General features: G+C 41.7%; 2 protein-coding genes across 3 annotated transcripts in view; one reads left to right on the top strand and one right to left on the bottom strand.

The window, feature by feature from the left end:
* Positions 1-1,136, bottom strand: part of CD84 (CD84 molecule) — a 34,918-nt gene extending 33,782 nt beyond the window's left edge. The window contains exon 1 of the mRNA XM_008264214.5: positions 1,009-1,136. Within this exon, the coding sequence (XP_008262436.3) occupies positions 1,009-1,054 (46 nt within the window). The 5' untranslated portion in view covers positions 1,055-1,136. The remainder of the gene's footprint in view (positions 1-1,008) is intronic.
* A 1,035-nt stretch (positions 1,137-2,171) lies between these two features.
* Positions 2,172-3,986, top strand: LOC100353281 (heterogeneous nuclear ribonucleoproteins A2/B1). Of its 2 annotated transcripts, XM_051858467.2 has the most exons (2): positions 2,173-3,152; positions 3,273-3,986. In XM_051858467.2, the coding sequence occupies exons 1-2, from the start codon at positions 2,399-2,401 to the stop codon at positions 3,455-3,457; spliced, it is 939 nt and encodes a 312-aa protein (XP_051714427.1). In that variant the 5' UTR covers positions 2,173-2,398; the 3' UTR covers positions 3,458-3,986. The 2 variants fall into 2 exon arrangements, with proteins under 2 accessions (XP_002715276.1, XP_051714427.1); XM_002715230.5 differs by having other exon boundaries at positions 2,172-3,986.
* The last annotated feature ends 10,869 nt before the right edge of the window (positions 3,987-14,855 follow it).

Genomic DNA, 14,855 nt, shown 5'->3' with positions numbered 1-14,855 from the left:
AGCCTTGCCTTAGCTCATGGTTACAAAAACCATGAAGATCAAAATAAAAGGAGCCACAACTTTAAATTGCCAAGGGGACAAGAGGAATCACAGGTATTGTTTCTACCTTTTCAGAAAATCCTAACCCTCTACATTCACTGGCTTCTAACTCATGCCAGAAGTTTTCTACTATATTTCCAGAGTTGGTAAGAGATACCAACTAGATAGAACTAGATTCAGAGACTTCAAACATGGTGAGTTTTTGTCTAACCAGGAAAATTATTTGAATTTGATGAGATAATAATGCCATGCCATCTTAATATTACATAGTTTGTACTAATAACAACCAATATTCATTTTTGTCCTTTATAGTTTGCTACTAAGCCATAAGCAAGAAAAACAAGGGTTTAAAGTTAGTTTAATTTTAATTTAATGCTCCCTACCTCTTTTTTTTTGATAGTTAACTTATTCGTAAAAATGAGATAAAGATCTCTTCAATTTAATTTAGAGAGTTTTTGGGGGGATAAAAGTAGGCTAGTAGCTGGGAATGTGCTTTGAAAATAAACAGAGCTTAGAGATGAGATTTTACAATGATCATGTGATACATCACTCTAACTTAATAGAACAATGAAACACAGTTAGGAAGAAAATATTTCTGAAAAACCATATACTGTACTCTAGTGCCAGAAAGAAATTGCTTTTAGTTATTCAATGTTTTGGATAATGTTTTTGTCAAGCTTGGGGAGTGGGTTTACCAAGTGCTAACCCTTCTTCTGAGAAGATAGTTTTATCTCAGAGCTTTGGAGGTAGCACAGATAAAATTCAGAAATATGAACTCTTACCACTGAAAACCACTTAGGCTTAGGTCTTTAGCTTCTTCCCAGTCAGTTGGTTTTCTTTTGAGTATAAAATATACTGATACTTAGGGCATTACGTTAAAAACATATTAAAGCAACACTTCAGTGTCTTCCCAAATGTAATTTTTAGAACAATGAAAACTAGGAGGGGTTAGCAAAGATCAGAACTCACAGATAGGCAGGCAAAGGAGCAAGATCCATAGGTGGTGCAGAGCCATCTTCTTCTGGGGTCTAAATGTCTGCACCAGAGCGGCTCTGTGCTGGCAGAGACTGTTTTGCTTGAGTTTCTTGCTCCTTTTTATAGCCACGTTTAAGAAAGGAAGTGTGAGCTAACTGATTTAGGAAGACTTGTTTTTTTTATTGCTATGCTAATTTTTTCCAATTAGATAACTTAAAAGGTGCCTTGCCTTAATTAGTATTTGTCCAACAAAATCCAAATATTTATTGAGTACCTACTATGTGGCAGATACTATTCTGGGCACTAGTAAAATAAAGAGTAACACAGTAATTGCTTGACCTCTTTTTGTGGGGCTTATGATCTCTTTGGAAGGATCAACAGTCAAACAGGCAACTCCAATATAGTGTGATAAATGTTGCCATGGGAGAAATACAAGGAGCTATGGGAGTGGCAGGGGCATCTAACCCAGGCTAAAGGGAGCTGCCAAAACCTCCCTGAAGGAACGGACAACTGTGCTGAACAAGACCTAAAGAGTGAGTTAGCATTATTAGGCAAAAGCTGGTGGTAGATAGGAAAGAAGAAAAATGTCTCAACACATGGTAGGAGCTTATTAAGTGGTAGTAATTAATATTATATCATTAACATTACATAAATTGATAGAATTATGTAATTATATAAGATAAATTATAGATTAATTTTATTGTAAGCAAATAGAATGATATATATAATCATTATTATTTCTCCTTATGGAAATTATTTACTATAATTAATATTTAGCATATTAACAACACACAATTATGGTGATATATACCATATATACATATATGGTAATATATACTACGACCTTGTCTAAATATGATCAGAGTTGGTGAACTCAAAAGGCTTCCATAGCCTTGGCAACTCATGACAAGAGCCTAGGGTGATTACTGATGCCATAAACAAGAGTGTCAATTTGTTAAGTCAACAACAGGAGTCACTGTGCACTTACTTACTCCTCATGTAGGATCTCTGTCCTTAATGTGTTGTACATTGTGATTTAATGCTATAACTAGTACTCAAACAGTATTTTTCACTTTGTGTTTCTATGTGGGTGCAAACTGTTGAAATCTTTACTTAATATATGCTAAACTGATCTTCTGTATATAAAGAGAATTGAAAATGAATCTTGCTAGAAAAGCGGCGGCAGCGGCTCCAGCAGCAGCAGCAGTGGCAGCAGCGGCAGCAGCGCCGGGCCCCGGGCGGAGGTGCTCGCAGGCGGTGTTGTTTCTCGAGCTGCGGCAGTGCTCAGCCCGGCGCCAGGACGAGTCCGGCTCGCGTTCGTCCGCGGAGATCTCTCTCATCTCGCTCGGCTGCGGGAAATCGGGCTGAGGCGACTGAGTCCGCGATGGAGAAAACTTTAGAAACTGTTCCTTTGGAGAGGAAAAAGAGAGAAAAGGAACAGTTCCGTAAACTCTTTATTGGGGGCTTAAGCTTTGAAACCACAGAAGAAAGTTTGAGGAACTACTACGAACAATGGGGAAAACTTACAGATTGTGTGGTGATGAGGGATCCTGCAAGCAAAAGATCAAGAGGATTTGGTTTTGTTACTTTCTCATCCATGGCTGAGGTTGATGCTGCCATGGCTGCAAGACCTCACTCAATTGATGGGAGAGTGGTTGAGCCAAAGCGTGCTGTAGCAAGAGAAGAATCTGGAAAACCTGGGGCTCATGTAACTGTGAAGAAGCTGTTTGTTGGTGGAATTAAAGAAGATACTGAGGAACATCACCTTAGAGATTACTTTGAAGAATATGGAAAAATTGATACCATTGAAATAATTACTGATAGGCAGTCTGGGAAGAAAAGAGGCTTTGGCTTTGTTACTTTTGATGACCATGATCCTGTGGATAAAATTGTATTGCAAAAGTACCACACCATCAATGGTCATAATGCAGAAGTAAGAAAGGCTTTGTCTAGACAAGAAATGCAAGAAGTCCAGAGTTCTAGGAGTGGAAGAGGAGGTAACTTTGGTTTTGGAGATTCACGTGGTGGTGGTGGGAATTTTGGACCAGGGCCAGGAAGTAATTTTAGAGGATCTGATGGATATGGAAGTGGACGTGGATTTGGAGATGGCTATAATGGGTATGGAGGAGGACCTGGAGGTGGCAATTTTGGAGGTAGCCCTGGTTATGGAGGAGGAAGAGGAGGATATGGTGGTGGAGGACCTGGATATGGCAACCAGGGTGGGGGCTACGGAGGTGGTTATGACAACTATGGAGGAGGAAATTACGGAAGTGGAAATTATAATGATTTTGGAAATTACAACCAGCAACCCTCTAACTACGGTCCAATGAAGAGTGGAAACTTTGGTGGTAGCAGAAACATGGGGGGACCATATGGTGGAGGAAACTATGGTCCAGGAGGCAGTGGAGGAAGTGGGGGTTATGGTGGGAGGAGCCGATATTGAGCTTCTTCTCTTTGCCTTGGGCTTCACTGTATAAATAGGAGAGGATGAGAGCCCAGAGGTAACAGAACAGCTTCAGGTTATCGAAATAACAAATGTTAAGGAAACTCTTATCTCAGTCATGCATAAATATGCAGTGATATGGCAGAAGACACCAGAGCAGATGCAGAGAGCCATTTTGTGAATGGATTGGATTATTTAATAACATTACCTTACTGTGGAGGAAGGATTGTAAAAAAAAAAATGCCTTTGAGACAGTTTCTTAGCTTTTTAATTGTTGTTTCTTTCTAGTGGTCTTTGTAAGAGTGTAGAAGCATTCCTTTGATAATGTTAAATTTGTAAGTTTCAGGTGACATGTGAAACCTTTTTTAAGATTTTTCTCAAAGTTTTGAAAAGCTATTAGCCAGGATCATGGTGTAATAAGACATAACGTTTTTCCTTTAAAAAAATTTAAGTGCGTGTGTAGAGTTAAGAAGCTGTTGTACATTTATGATTTAATAAAATAAATTCTAAAGAAAAAAAAAAAAGAAAATGAATCTTGATGTGAATGGAAGGGGAGAGGGAGTGGGAAAGGGGAGGGTTGTGAGTGGGAGGGAAGTTATGGGGGGGAAGCCATTGTAATCCATAAGCTGTACTTTGGAAATTTATATTCATTAAACAGAAGTTAAAAAAAAACATACAATTATGGTAATATATAAGATCCAGTATCATATAAATATAGTTATAATATATAAAACATTATAAGTATATGACAGATAACAATATATAATTATATACTTATAAATATGATTACTATTATACTTTTTAGAGATACAATACATTTTTTTAAAGATTTTATTTATTTATTTGAGAGGTGGAGTTACAGACAGTAAGAGGGAGAGACAGAAAAGTTTTCTGTCCATTGGTTACTCCCCAAATGGCTGCAACGGCTGGAGCTGTGCTGATCCGAAGCCAGGAGCCAAGAGCCAGGAGCTTCTTCCAGTCTCCCACATGGGTGAAAGGGCCCAAGGACTTGAGCCATCCTCCACTGCTTTCCCAGGCCATAGAAGAGAGTTGGATTGGAAGAGGTGCAGCTCAGACTAGAACCGATGCCCAGATGGGATGCCGGCGCTGCAGGTGGAGGATTAACTTACTGTGTCACAACGCTGGCCCCAACAAAGTGTATTTTTTAAAAAGATTTATTTATTTACTTGAAAGAGTTATACACAGAGAGAGAGGAGAGGCAGAGAGAGAGAGAGGGAGAGAGAGGTCTTCCACCTGCTGGTTCATTCCCCAGTTGGCTGAAACAGCTGGAACTGTGCTGATCTGAAGCCAGGAGCTAGGAGCCAGGAGCCAGGAGCCAGGAGCTTCTTCCTGGTATCCCACACAGGTGCAGGGGCCCAAAGACTTGGGCCATCCTCTACTGCTTTCCCAGGCTATAGCAGAGAGCTGGATCAGAAGTAGGGCATCTGGGACTCGAACCAGCACCCATATGGGATGCCAGCACTGCAGGCGGCAGCTTTACCTGCTATGTCACAGTGCGGCCCCCACAATACACCTTTGATAAGACTTAAAATCGAAAGGGATTCTTTAGACTATCTACTCTGTTTTGTAGCTGGGGAAACTGTGATTTTTCCCAGGATGACACAGTGAGTTACAGAACTGGGGTAACAGCCAGAGAAGGTTATTTGCTGAAGCCTGCACTACACAGACATGCACAGCAGCAGGTGCAGAGGAAGCACACTCAGGAGGGATTAAGCCAGGTGTAACATGGGACTGTTCTTCAGCAATGGCCCACGTCCCAACCATAAGAGCGAATGCCCTTCTCTGTGCAGGGGTGTGTCATGGGGTGGCGGTGGGAATAAATATTTGGGTCCAGGAGCCAAGAAGTTTGATCTTGGGCCTCATTGTTTTGAGGAGTGCTGGGAAGGCTGGGGACACAGTGCTTGAGTTCTGGGGGTGGGGGTGGGGGTGGGTAGAGTTGTGTACAGCTTTTCTCACTGAGAGGAGATGCTGACTAACTGATTCTAAGCAAACCGATTCTCCGGAACAAGTCTTTAAATAATTCTGTTTAGGGGCCGGCACTGTGGCATAGCAGGTAAAGAGGGCACCTGCAGTTCCACCATCCCATATATGGGCACTAGTTCAAGTCCCGGCTGCTGCAGTTCTGATCCAGCTCTCTGCTATGGCCTGGGAAAGCAGTGGAGGATGGCCCAAGTCCTTGGGTGCCTGCACCTATGTGGGAAGGCCCAGAGGAAGCTCCTGGCTCCTGGCTTCAGATCGGCGCAGCTCTAGCCATTGTGGCCAACTGGGGAGTGAACCAGCGGATGGAAGACCTCTTCTCTGTGCCTCTCCTTCTCTCTCTGTGTGACTCTGACTCTCAAATAAATAAATCAATCTTTCAAAAAAGAACTCTTCAGGCCGGCGCCGCGGCTCACTAGGCTAATCCTCCGCCTAGCGGCGCCGGCACACCGGGTTCTAGTCCCGGTCGGGGCGCCGGATTCTGTCGCGGTTGCCCCTCTTCCAGGCCAGCTCTCTGCTGTGGCCAGGGAGTGCAGTGGAGGATGGCCCAAGTGCTTGAGCCCTGCACCCCATGGGAGACCAGGAAAAGCACCTGGCTCCTGGCTCCTGCCATCGGATCAGCGCGGTGCGCCGGCCGCAGCGCACCGGCCGCGGCGGCCATTGGAGGGTGAACCAACGGCAAAGGAAGACCTTTCTCTCTGTCTCTCTCACTGTCCACTCTGCCTGTCAAAAAATTAAAAAAAAAAAAACTCTTCATCATTTCCCATTTACTCTTATTCATTATTGGATAGTTGAATGCCTTTATGTTGGTGTATTGAAATTACCGGGGCTGGTGCTGTGGCATAGCCAGTAAAGTCGCTGCCTACAGTGCCAGCATCCCATATGGGCACTGGTTCGTGTCTCGGCTGCTCTACTTCCAATCCAGCTTTGTGCTGTGGCCTGGGAAAGCAGCGAAAGGTGGTCCAAGTCCTCAGGCCCCTGAACCCACATAGGAGATTGGGAGGAAGCTCCTGGCTTCCTCTGACATTCAAATAAATAAATAAATATTTAAAAAAAAGAAATTACCAGCTGTTTGAGACCAAAAAAAGATTAGGAATAAAAGTGGAATTTCCCAAATTAATGGCATTTTATTTCATAAGATTAAACCATATTATTTTACATTTCTAGCAAGCGTGTCTTCTGAAATATGTAATTATTATATGTGCAAAAACATACCTCTATCATGTATCAAATACATACAGAGAAAGAATATGAAATTGCTAAGAGCTAAAAATCTGATTCAGTGTCTTTTTTTTTTAAAGATTTATTTATTTATTTGAAGGTTGGAGTTACACAGAGAGAGAGAGGTTCACTCCCAACTGGCCACAATGGCCAGGGCTGTGCCGATCTGAAGCCAGGAGCCAGGAACCTCCTCCGGGTCTCCCATGAGGGCACAGGGGCCCAAGGACTTGAGCCATCTTCCACTGCCCTCCCAGGCCATAGCAGAGAGCCGGATTGGAAGTGGAGCAGCTGGGTCTCGAACCAGTGCCCATATGGGATGCCAGTGCTTCAGGCCAGAGCATTAACCTGCTGCGCCACAGCACCAGCCCTTCTATGTCTACTTTCTATACTCTCTTTCTTCCCTCTTACTAGAATGCTCCTGCTTCCCTTGCCATTTAACTCTTTTTTAAAAAATTATTTATTTGTTTGAAAAGCAGAGTTACAGAGAAGCAGAGGCAGAGAGACAGGAGAGAGAGAGAGAGAGAGGGAGAGAGAGAAAGAGAGAGAGAGGCCTTCCATCTGCTGGTTCACTCCCCAGATGGTCAGAGACTTGAACTGGTGCCCATATGGGATGCAGGTGGTTGCTTTACACGCTATGCCACAGCACCAGCCCTACCATTTAACTCTTGATTGATACCATGTTTTTTTTTTTAAAGTATAGACTTATTTGAGAGGCAGAGTTACAGACAGAGAAAGGGAGAAGACGGAGAGAGAGGTCTTCCATCCTCTAATTCACTCCCCAACTGGCTGCAATAGCTAGAGCTGGATGGATCCAAAGCCAGGAGTCAGGAGTTTCCTCAGGGTCACCCACATGGGCACAAGGGTCCAAGCACTTGGGCCATCTTCCACTGCTTTCCCAGACCATAGCAGAGAGCTGGATTGGAAGAGGAGCAGCCAGGATACAAACTGGCACCCATATGGGATGCCAGCACCACAGGGGAAGGCTTAGCCTACTACGCCACAATGCCAGCCCCAAGTCTATGTCTTTAGAGACATTAGATTAGTATCTTGCTCAAGGTTTTATTTCCCATTAAACCTGGACCAGAATCTTATTTTTGTCTTTCAAACTTAAGTTACCAGACAACTGGTATATCTTTAGCAAGAAGATACTGTATTTGAGAATTCTTTCTCTTGATAATCACATAGAAGGATTTGAAATTCTTCTGTTCCATGGAAATAAGAAAACCATGAACAAAATTAAAGCCATACTTTTCTATAGTGTATGCAGAACACCCTTGATGGACAAAGTTACAGAAGAGAAATGAGCCTTTTATAGATGAGCAAAGATCGAAGTAGCTCCCACACATTGGGCAGGAGACTGGCCTGGGTAGAGACAAATAGAAGAGAGGGTCTGCCATTGACAAAGACGTTGCAGGAGAAGGATGTATGAGAGGACACTTAGGTGACAGATGGGCTGGCAAGACAGATTGGGATCTGGAAGAGCCCCAAGTGGAAGACAAATATTTTTGTTCAACAGTTTTCATCCCTCTGCAGATTTTTTTCTGAGAAAGTGGCACCGAGAAGTGACTGGAAAACAGAGGCAAATTGTACGTTACCATCTGTTTTATAATAATTGGATTCTGAGGTTTTAATCTAAAAGTAAACTGAAAATACTGAAACTGAAGTCCAATCCCTTCCCATATAAAATATTGATAAGATTTAAAAGGCAGTGGTGAAGGAGGCTGGAGAGTTAGCCTAACTGCAGGTGCATTCAATGTAATTAAGGTTTTGGTTTCATCCTGGTTCAGGTGAATTCTAAAGGGAATTTTGAGGATTTCTTCTCACTCCCAACTGCCAGAGGGAAGGGCTTACATTTCCAGGGAAATTAACAAAGCAAAGAAAGACAAAATATACTATTCGTTCATACTCAATTATTAGAATTCAACAAAAATTATGAAAATTATTAAGAAAGTTGATTCATAATCAGGAGAAAACTAAATCAATAAAAGCAGACCATGGATAGCCTAGTTATTAGGATACAGTAGACAAGGACTTTAAAGCAACTGTTTGTGACATTTTAAGGAATTTATAGGAAAAGTTGTTGAAAACTTGAAGAGATAGGGTATTTCTGGAGAGAAATGAAAGCCCAAAAGAGAACCAAATGGAAATTCTAAAATTCAAAGATAAAAAATATCTACATTAAGCTGGCGCCGTGGCTCAGTAGGCTAATCCTCCGCCTTGCAGCGCCAGCACACCGGGTTCTAGTCCCAGTCAGGGCGCCGGATTCTGTCCCGGTTGCCCCTCTTCCAGGCCAGCTCTCTGCTGTGGCCCGGGAGTGCAGTGGAGGATGGCCCAGGTGCTTGGGCCCTGCACCCCATGGGAGACCAGGATAAGCACCTGGCTCCTGCCATCGGATCAGCGCGGTGCGCCGGCCGCAGCGTGCCAGCCGTGGCAGCCATTGGAGGGTGAACCAACGGCAAAAGGAAGACCTTTCTCTTCTCTCTGTCTCTCTCTCTCACTGTCCACTCTGCCTGTCCAAAAAAAAAAAAAAAAAATCTACATTAAAAATAACTAGATGGGGGGCCGGTTCTGTGGCTCACTTGGTTAATTCTCGCCTGCGGCGCTGGCATCCCATATGGGCACTAGTCCCGGTTCTAGTCCCGGTTGCTCCTCTTCCATCCAGCTCTCTGCTGTGTCCCGGGAAGGCAGTGGAGGATGGCCCAAGTGCTTGGGCCCCTGCATCCGCATGGGAGACCAGGAAGAGGCTCCTGGCTCCTGGCTTCGGATCAGCGCAGCACCAGCCATAGTGGCCATTTAGAGAGTGAACCAACGGAAGGAAGACCTTTCTCTCTGTCTCTCTCTCACTGTGTATAACTCTACTTGTCTTAGAAAAAATAACTAAATGGGGTTAATAGTAGGGTGGGCTCTATAAAAAAAGAACAAATAAAAACTATTCAAACTGGAGTAGAGAAAGGAGAAAAAAATATGAAATAATTAGGGAGAAATCTGATAAAAGACACTGTAAACTAGAAAAATCAGCTCCGAAAAATTAACACCTAAGTAAATGGAGAAAAATACTTGTGAATGATTGGAAAATTTTCTATTATTATGATGTGAATTTTATTCAAACATATCTATGATCTCTTCACAACTCTACTCAAAATCCCTGAACTTAACAAGCTGGATCTAAAATTTATATGGAAATGCAAAGGTCCTAGTCAGGGAAAATAACTTTGAGAAAGAACACCATAGTTGGGGAGCTAACACTACCTACTTTCATCAGTTGTAAGTTTAGAGTTAAATAATGCTAGCATAAAGACAGACAAACAGGTAAATGGAATAGAAGAGAAAATTCAGAAATAGAATTACACACTCATGGATGATTTGGTAAAGTACAAAAACAGTTAGTGCAAAAAAGATACCCTTTTCTACAAATGGTGCTAGAACAATTGGATATCCACAGGAGGGGGTGGAGAGAGAACTTTGAGGCAGACCTCCTACCATATGCAAAAGTTCATTCAAATTGATCATGGACTTAAAGGTAAAACTTAAAACAATAAAGCTTCTAGAAAAAAAGATAGAAGCCATAGGAGAAAATATTTGCAACAATAGGATGGACCAAGTTCTTTCAGATACATCAAAAGCACAATACATAAAAGAACAAATTGATAAATTGTACATGACCAAAATTAAGACCTAATTTTTTTTTATCAGTAAGCATGCTAGCAAGTTTGATGAAGACAGTACAACTAGCAGACATGGTGGGCATTTTGGTAAGGAACTGAGAACTGAGTCTGTATTCAGACTGGAGTTTCTATAGAAATGGGTATTGGCCTTCTGTTCCTCTTCCCCTCTGTCTTCTGGGGTATGTTGTGTGGAGGGTTTTCTGGATTGGAGATCCTCCCAGAACTCCATAAAGGACCAATAGTTCCTAGGTGTGGGGTGGGGACAATTCCTGTAAGCTGCTCCTGGGAAGATTAATGAATGAAAGCAATACTTTAGCTATGCAATTGCTGGTCAGGCTTGCTTCTGCATTTCTTCCCCCATTCAACCACACAAAATACTCAACCAACAAGATTATTGAACAAGGAGAACACTTTTAATGTGTAAATACTTGGGTGCTCCCAAGGCTTGCTTCCTCTTTCCATCAACAAAAATTATCATTTTCTTAAAAAAAAGTTTCATTTTCTTTAGCTCCTCATATACTCATATACACATAAGCCAGTGTCTACCTAGCTACCTTAATATTCCCCCTCAAGAGAAGTAGTCCATAATCTTATGGGAGTAGTATGGGTGAAGGTCCATCTTCTGAATGTTCTTCAAGCTGGCATATGGGCATAGAGCTGGTGTGGGTATGAATTTTAGCATCATTTTTTTCTAGATCAGAAAAGAATGTCATTGGTATTTTGATTGGAATCACATTGAATCTGTAAATTGCTTTTGGTAGTATGGAAATTTTGATTATATTAATTCTTCCAATCCATGAATGTGGAAGATTTTCCTATTTTTTGTGTCTTTTATTTCTTCCTTTAATGTTTTATAATTTTCATTGTAGAGATCTTTCACCTCCTTAGTTAAATTTATTCCAAGATATTTAGAATTTTTTGTGCTGTCATGAATGGAACTGCTCTTAACAGTTCTTTATCAGCTATGGCATTGTCTGTGTATACAAAGAGGCTATTGACTTTTTTGAGTGTTGATTTTATATCCTGCAACTTTACCAAAATCTCTTATGAGTTCCAATATTTTCTTAGTGGAGTGTTTCAGTTATGCTATATTTAGGATCATGCCATCTGCAAACAGGGATAGTTCGACTTCATCCTTTCCAAATTGTATCCCTTTGACTTCTTTTTATTGCCTAATGGATCTTGATTAAAATACAGGACTATGTTGAATAGCAATGGTGAAAGTGGGCAGCTTTGTATGGTTCTGGGTCTTAATGGAAAAGCTTTGAACTTTTCCCTATTCAGTAAAATGATGGCAATGTGTTTGCCATATATTGCCTTGATTATGTTGAAGAATGTTCCTTCTATACCAAATCTGTTTGAGGTTTTTATCATGAAATGATGTTGTATTTTGGCAAATGCTTTCTCTACACCTGTTGAGATAATCATATAGTTTTTATTCTTTAATTTGTTAATGTCATGTATCACATTTATTGATTTGGGTATGTTGAACCATTCCTATATACCAGTAATAAATCTCACTTGGTCTGGGTTAATGATCTTTCTGATGCATTTTTGGATTCAATCAGCTAGTATTTTGTTGAGGATTTTTGCATCTATGTACATCAGGAGTATTTGTCTATAGTTTTTTTTTTTCTTTGTTGTGTCTTTTTCTGATTTTGGAATTAAGGTAATGCTGGCCTCATAGAAGGAGTTTGGGAGGATTCCTTCCCTTTCAGTTGTTTTGAATAACTTGAGAAGAATTGGAATTAGTTCTTCTTTAAAAGTCTGGTAGAATTCAGCAGTGAAGTCATCCAGTCCTGGGCTTTTCTTTGTTGGGAGAGTCTTTTTTTTTTTTTTTTTTCTTTTTGACAGGCAGAGTGGACAGTGAGAGAGAGAGAGAGAGAGAGAAGAGAAAGGTCTTCCTTTTGCCATTGGTTCACCCTCCAATGGCTGCCACGGCCGGCATGCTGCAGCCGGCGCACCGTGCTGATCCGATGGCAGGAGCCAGGTGCTTATCCTGGTCTCCCATGGGGTACAGGGCCCAAGGACTTGGGCCATCCTCCACTGCACTCCCGGGCCACAGCAGAGAGCTGGCCTGGAAGAGGGGCAACCGGGACAGAATCTGGCGCCCTGACCGGGACTAGAACCCGGTGTGCCAGCGCCGCTAGGCGGAGGATTAGCCTAGTGAGCCATGGCGCTGGCCAGGGAGAATCTTTATTACTGATTCAAACTGTGTCTTGATTATTGTTTTGTTTAGGTTTTGTATGTCTTCATGACTCAATTTTGGGAAATTGTTTGTGTCCAGGAATCTAGCCATTTCTTCTAGGTTTTCCAATGTGCTGGCATATAGCTGTTTATAGTAATTCCTGATGATTCTTTTTATTTCTGTGGTAGCTGTATTACATGTCCTTTGTCACTTCTGATCTTATTATTATCATCAATCTCTTTGTGTTCACATTCTAATATTGAAGTGTTGGTGTGTTCATTTTGCGGAGTCACGCTGTCTTCCTTGTTCTTGTTTCTTGTATTTCTGCATTTATTTGTAGACATTTGTGGGAACACTTGTTGGTTTTCTCCTCTTGGCTTTTGTCTTTGCACTCTGCCTCTGTGGATCAGTGTCTGCTCTTTCAATGAACACCTGGAGGCGTGAGCTCCCTCTCAGAAGCTGGCGTCTCCTCCAACCCTGGGCGGTGGCAGTCGTTGGTGGTGTTATTGCTGCACGTCTGTGCTTTCCATGCTGCTCCACAGCATCCCTCTTCTTTCTGTAGAGTTTCCACTGCAAAATTCTGTCCAACTCTCCTCTGGGAATGCACTGCCTCTGCTTTTCTTCTCAAGAAATCACTTTTTATATCAATACATGGAAACTTATTTTGGAATCATGTGTTTTTAGCTGTGGAATGAGAAAATGTGTAAAACATCAGCAAGGATTTATCTGCATTCTCTCATCACTTAGAGAAACCTATGAGGAGTCCAGCAGGCCCCCTCTTCTCTCCTTATTCCTTTCTCAGAATCAAGCATTAGCAAGAAATCCCTATCTTCAACAAATACAAAGAGGTTCAGATTTTAAATGAAGCCCATTTTTCTTCCTCTCTTCCTCTTTTTCTTTTGTGTTTTTAAAATGCAATTTGAAGGGGCGACGCTGTGGTGGAGTGCGCTGAGCCTCCACCTACAGCTCCGGCATCCCATGTGGGTACAGGTTCTAGTCCTGGCTGCTCCTTGCTCCTCTTTTGTTTCAGCTCTTTGCTATGGCCTGGGAAAGCAGTGGAGGATGTCCCAAGTACTTGAGACCCTGCACCTGCATGAGAGGCCTGGAGGAGTCTCCTGGCTCCTGGCTTTGGATTAGCCCAGTTCTGGCCATGTGGTCATCTGGGGAGTGAACCAACAGATGAAAAACCTTTCTCTGACTCTCCCTCTCTCTGTCTGTAACTCTGCTTCTCAAGTAAATAAATAAAGTCTTTTTTAAAATAGTAATTTGAAGATAATTAAATTAAATTAATAAGATCACTGTTAAAACATGCATTTTTTAATTTATATTTTATTTTATTTAATGAACATAAATTTCCAAAGTACAGCTTATGGATTACAATAGCTTCCCCCCCATAACTTCCCTCCCACCCACAACACTCCCCTCTCCCACTCCCTCTCCCCTTCCATTCACATCAAGATTAATTTTCAATTATCTTTATATACAGAAGATCAATTTAGCATATATTAAGTAAAGATTTCAACAGTTTGCACCCACACAGATACACAAAGTGTAAAATACTATTTGAGTACTAGTGATAGCATTAATTAAACACCTAAGAGTAATTGTGTATTAATTACAGAGTTCAACCAATAGTTTTAAGTAGAACATAAAAAATACTAAAAGGGTAAAGTATTAAGTTCTTTTTTTTCTGTTTCTTTTTTTGTTTGTTATATAGTTATTTTTTATTTAATAAATGTGAATTTACAAAGTGCAGCTTTTGTATTGTTATGGCTCCCCCTCCAACCTCCCTCCCTCCCGTGGCCCTCCCCTCTCTCACTCCCTCTCCCATCCCACCCTTCATCGAGTTTCATTTTCAATTACCTTCATATAATGAAGATCAACTTAGTATATACTAAGCAAGGATTTCAACAGGCTGCACTCACACAACCACACAAGGTATAGGGTATTGTTCGACTAGTAGTGTTGTTTTTAAGTTTCCTAGTAGAACACATTAAGGACAGAGATCCTATGTGGGGAGCATGTACCCAGTGACTCCCGTTGTTGATTTAACAATTGGCACTCTTATTTATGACGTCAGCAATCACCCGAGACTCTTGCTATGAGCTGTCTAGGCTATGGAAGCCCCTTGAGTTCACCGACTCTGAACTTGTTTAGTCAAGGCCGTATCACAGTAGAGGTTCCTTCCTCCCTTCAGAGAAAGGCGCCTCCCTCCTTGATGGCCTGATCCTTCTGCTGGAGTCTTGTTCACCAGGATCTTTCATTTAGATTAAAACATGCATTCTTAAAAATTCCAGTGACCTGATACGAGAGACAGATGCAGCTA

Source organism: Oryctolagus cuniculus, chromosome 7, assembly GCF_051225735.1.
Source record: "Oryctolagus cuniculus isolate XC-2025 breed Fujian yellow rabbit chromosome 7, ASM5122573v1, whole genome shotgun sequence".
Taxonomy (NCBI): Eukaryota; Metazoa; Chordata; class Mammalia; order Lagomorpha; family Leporidae; genus Oryctolagus; species Oryctolagus cuniculus.
This window is presented reverse-complemented; position numbering and strand designations above follow the sequence as displayed.

Bases quoted from the DNA above. Each gene is read 5' to 3' on its own strand.
- LOC100353281 (XM_002715230.5), top strand. From the start codon at position 2,399: ATGGAGAAAACTTTAGAAACTGTTCCTTTGGAGAGGAAAAAGAGAGAA.